This window comes from Sprattus sprattus, assembly GCF_963457725.1.
Source record: "Sprattus sprattus genome assembly, chromosome: 12".
In the NCBI taxonomy this organism is placed as follows: Eukaryota; Metazoa; Chordata; class Actinopteri; order Clupeiformes; family Clupeidae; genus Sprattus; species Sprattus sprattus.
In genome coordinates, this window is record NC_137910.1 from 19,050,968 (window position 1) to 19,053,957 (window position 2,990).

The following is a 2,990-nucleotide window of genomic DNA, read 5'->3' on the forward strand; positions in this document are numbered from 1 at the left end:
GCGAAACAAAATATTTCAATGCTACACTCACGGTGGATTTAGGGGGAGATATTATGAAGCTGGTGTCATTAGGCGATAGCTATTGAATCATTCAATCTTTACTCGTCGTTTCTTTTCCTTGATAATTTGCTTTCTCTCTCAGGTCATTTCCATGGTGTTCAGATCCCCTTTAGAGCTCTATCCCTCCCATTTCTTCCTGCCAAACTTCGCTGAACGCCCTCTGCTCTTGGCGAGCAGCGCGCCCAGCACCAGGTCTCCAGAAGACTTGTCAATGTTTCAGCTACCGACCCTCAACTTCTCGCCGGAGCAAGTGGCGAGCGTCTGCGAGACGCTAGAGGAAACCGGAGACATTGAGCGGCTGGGACGCTTCCTGTGGTCTCTGCCGGTGGCACCGGGAGCCTGCGAAGCGATCAACAAGCATGAATCCATCCTCCGCGCTCGTGCCGTGGTTGCCTTCCACACGGGGAATTTCCGAGACCTCTATCACATCTTGGAGAACCACAAGTTTACCAAGGACTCGCACGGCAAACTTCAGGCCATGTGGCTGGAGGCGCACTACCAGGAGGCCGAGAAACTGCGCGGTCGTCCCCTAGGACCAGTTGATAAGTATCGGGTGCGGAAGAAGTTCCCGCTCCCCCGCACCATCTGGGACGGGGAGCAGAAGACGCATTGTTTCAAAGAGCGGACGCGAAGTCTGTTAAGGGAGTGGTACCTACAGGATCCGTACCCGAACCCCAGCAAGAAAAGGGAACTGGCGCAAGCCACTGGACTGACACCTACACAGGTCGGGAATTGGTTTAAAAACCGGAGGCAAAGAGACAGAGCCGCAGCAGCCAAAAACAGGTCAGTTTCTCTTTACAACTTGTGAAAATGTGTAAAGTCTATAGCTGATGGCGCTTTAAATATCAATATGCTAGGTATGGTTCATAAAGCGAAGAGGCGGAAGTGTAGACAGATATGGACGAGGGGGGAGAGCTGAGGGTTCAGCCTGGCGACATTTTTGTTTTATCTCGAGCGAGAGACAGCAAAATAGTAGCCCATACAACTGAAGACATTTAGTCCAGACTATAAACTTCAAGCAGACATTAAGAATTAAAATATTACCGTACAAATTGACAGTTTTGTAACTAATATTATTTCATAATGATTTCGAAAAATATGCCCACTGTAGGGTATGCACGGCAAGTTAGAAAGCAAAGCTCTAACTACGGTTAGGCTACATTTCAGCCATGGACATTTTGAATCCAAATGGATATTAATACACTGATTGATATTATGCTAATGTGACTAGTTGACTGAATTAGTTGCATCCAAATTCCTAGAAGCATTCTGATTTGGAAGTTCGAAGTTAAAGAGCTTGTTTATTCTTAAGGTCTTGCTCCACAAGTGAATGTGTTTTGGTTAGAAAACCTGTCAGCGTCGCATAAGTATAAAATACTTTCACCACCATCAAAAACCTCAAAACAACCCTTATCTCCTGTTACTAAATTAAATGCATAACAAAATAAATTATATTATAATTGTAAATAAAAACACTACAATGTATATGCCCTATCGTAATGAATTATTTCTTTGATTTCTCAGCCCACTTACCCCCAACATAACTATAGACTATATTAGAATATTTGCATGCGTTGTTGGTGAAAAGCTTAGGCTATATGATCCCCTTGCAGGTGGTTAAGTTATTATTTTTAGTTGCTGCTTTCTTGTACTGGATTTTATAAACGTGACACCTTGCAGTTAACATAGTTGTCATTAATACAACTTAATACAATCATTAAGCATTCAGCTATAAATGTGTTATTTACAGTTAAATTCCTCGTGTTTAAGGAGCCTGCAGAATAGACAGTGTTGTAGGTTACAGCAATTGAGTTTTTGTGTCAATGTGTTTTTAATTATTCTCTTCACTAGATTTAGGATATAAATAGGATCTATTCTGGTTTTATCTACAAATGCAACAGACACACAGTCTGATATTCAACAGTAATACATAGTAATGTATCCTAGTAATGTAGCTTTAATCCATCAACATACTTTCAGTGTAGTTGCTAGAAAAACAGTGATACGAGAAATAGATTGTTGGCTATAAACTACGATTTATGGAATGTGATGTAAAAAAAATTGTGGCCTCGTCCACTATGCAAGACTAACAATCACATTCTTCTGGCAGTGGACTTAATCTTTGCCATCGACTGCAGATTACGTTAGAAGCCGTGCAGATCCAAATATTCAAGAATGCTACACGCATCACATAGAACACAGCAATGCACATACATTGGGGGAGAATATTTTGCCTTTCAGTGTCTGTCGTAATTGCAAACCCTAACTGTGGTGGGACGACTATTTCAGACAAGTTTTGTGCTAGCTGCTTTCTGTTCACTATAATTCACATCGGGCAAGAGCAGCTGTCTGCAGTCGTTTAATACCACAGTGAATGAGCGATAAGCCAGTAGCGTGCATCAATGCGTTCCCATTCAAATTAGCGACGGGAGAGGCCTCTGTTAAACGGAGGGATAGCCCTTATTCTGGTCTAATTGCGATGCTATTTTCTCGCTTTCTTTGCTCCAGGCTCCAACACCAAGCAATAGGACAGAACGGTATGCGGTCCCTTTCAGAGTCCGGCTGCACTCCACACAGCTCGGCGGAATCGCCATCCACCGCGGCCAGTCCAACCACCAGCGTGTCCAGTATGACAGAGCGAGTCGACACTGGCACGTCCATTCTCTCAGTTACATCCAGTGACTCGGAGTGCGATGTATGATACAAAAAAGAGAATTACTTACAGGGAACATGGACCTGATTACAAAACAAACTATGAAATATCGGGGAAGATAAAAAAGGACCAGTTGATATAATTATTAAAGTAAAATAAAAGCACGTCTTTTTTCAAGCGCTTTCTATGGACCCACGACTCCTGTTACCCCTATCACTACTTGCATGATATCTATATTTTTTGTTATTCGGGGAACAAAAAAAGCCCCGAGAACATT

The 2,990-nt window shown here is 42.8% G+C and overlaps 1 protein-coding gene across 1 annotated transcript; it reads left to right on the forward strand.

Moving 5' to 3' along the window:
* Nucleotides 1-256: 256 nt before the first annotated feature.
* On the forward strand, nt 257-2,761 carry six3a (SIX homeobox 3a; the record flags this gene model as incomplete). The annotated part of the gene is made up of 2 exons (XM_080849478.1): nt 257-843; nt 2,569-2,761. Exons 1-2 carry the CDS (start codon nt 272-274, stop codon nt 2,759-2,761), a joined length of 765 nt encoding a protein of 254 aa, XP_080705604.1. The 5' UTR covers nt 257-271.
* Nucleotides 2,762-2,990: the final 229 nt, after the last annotated feature.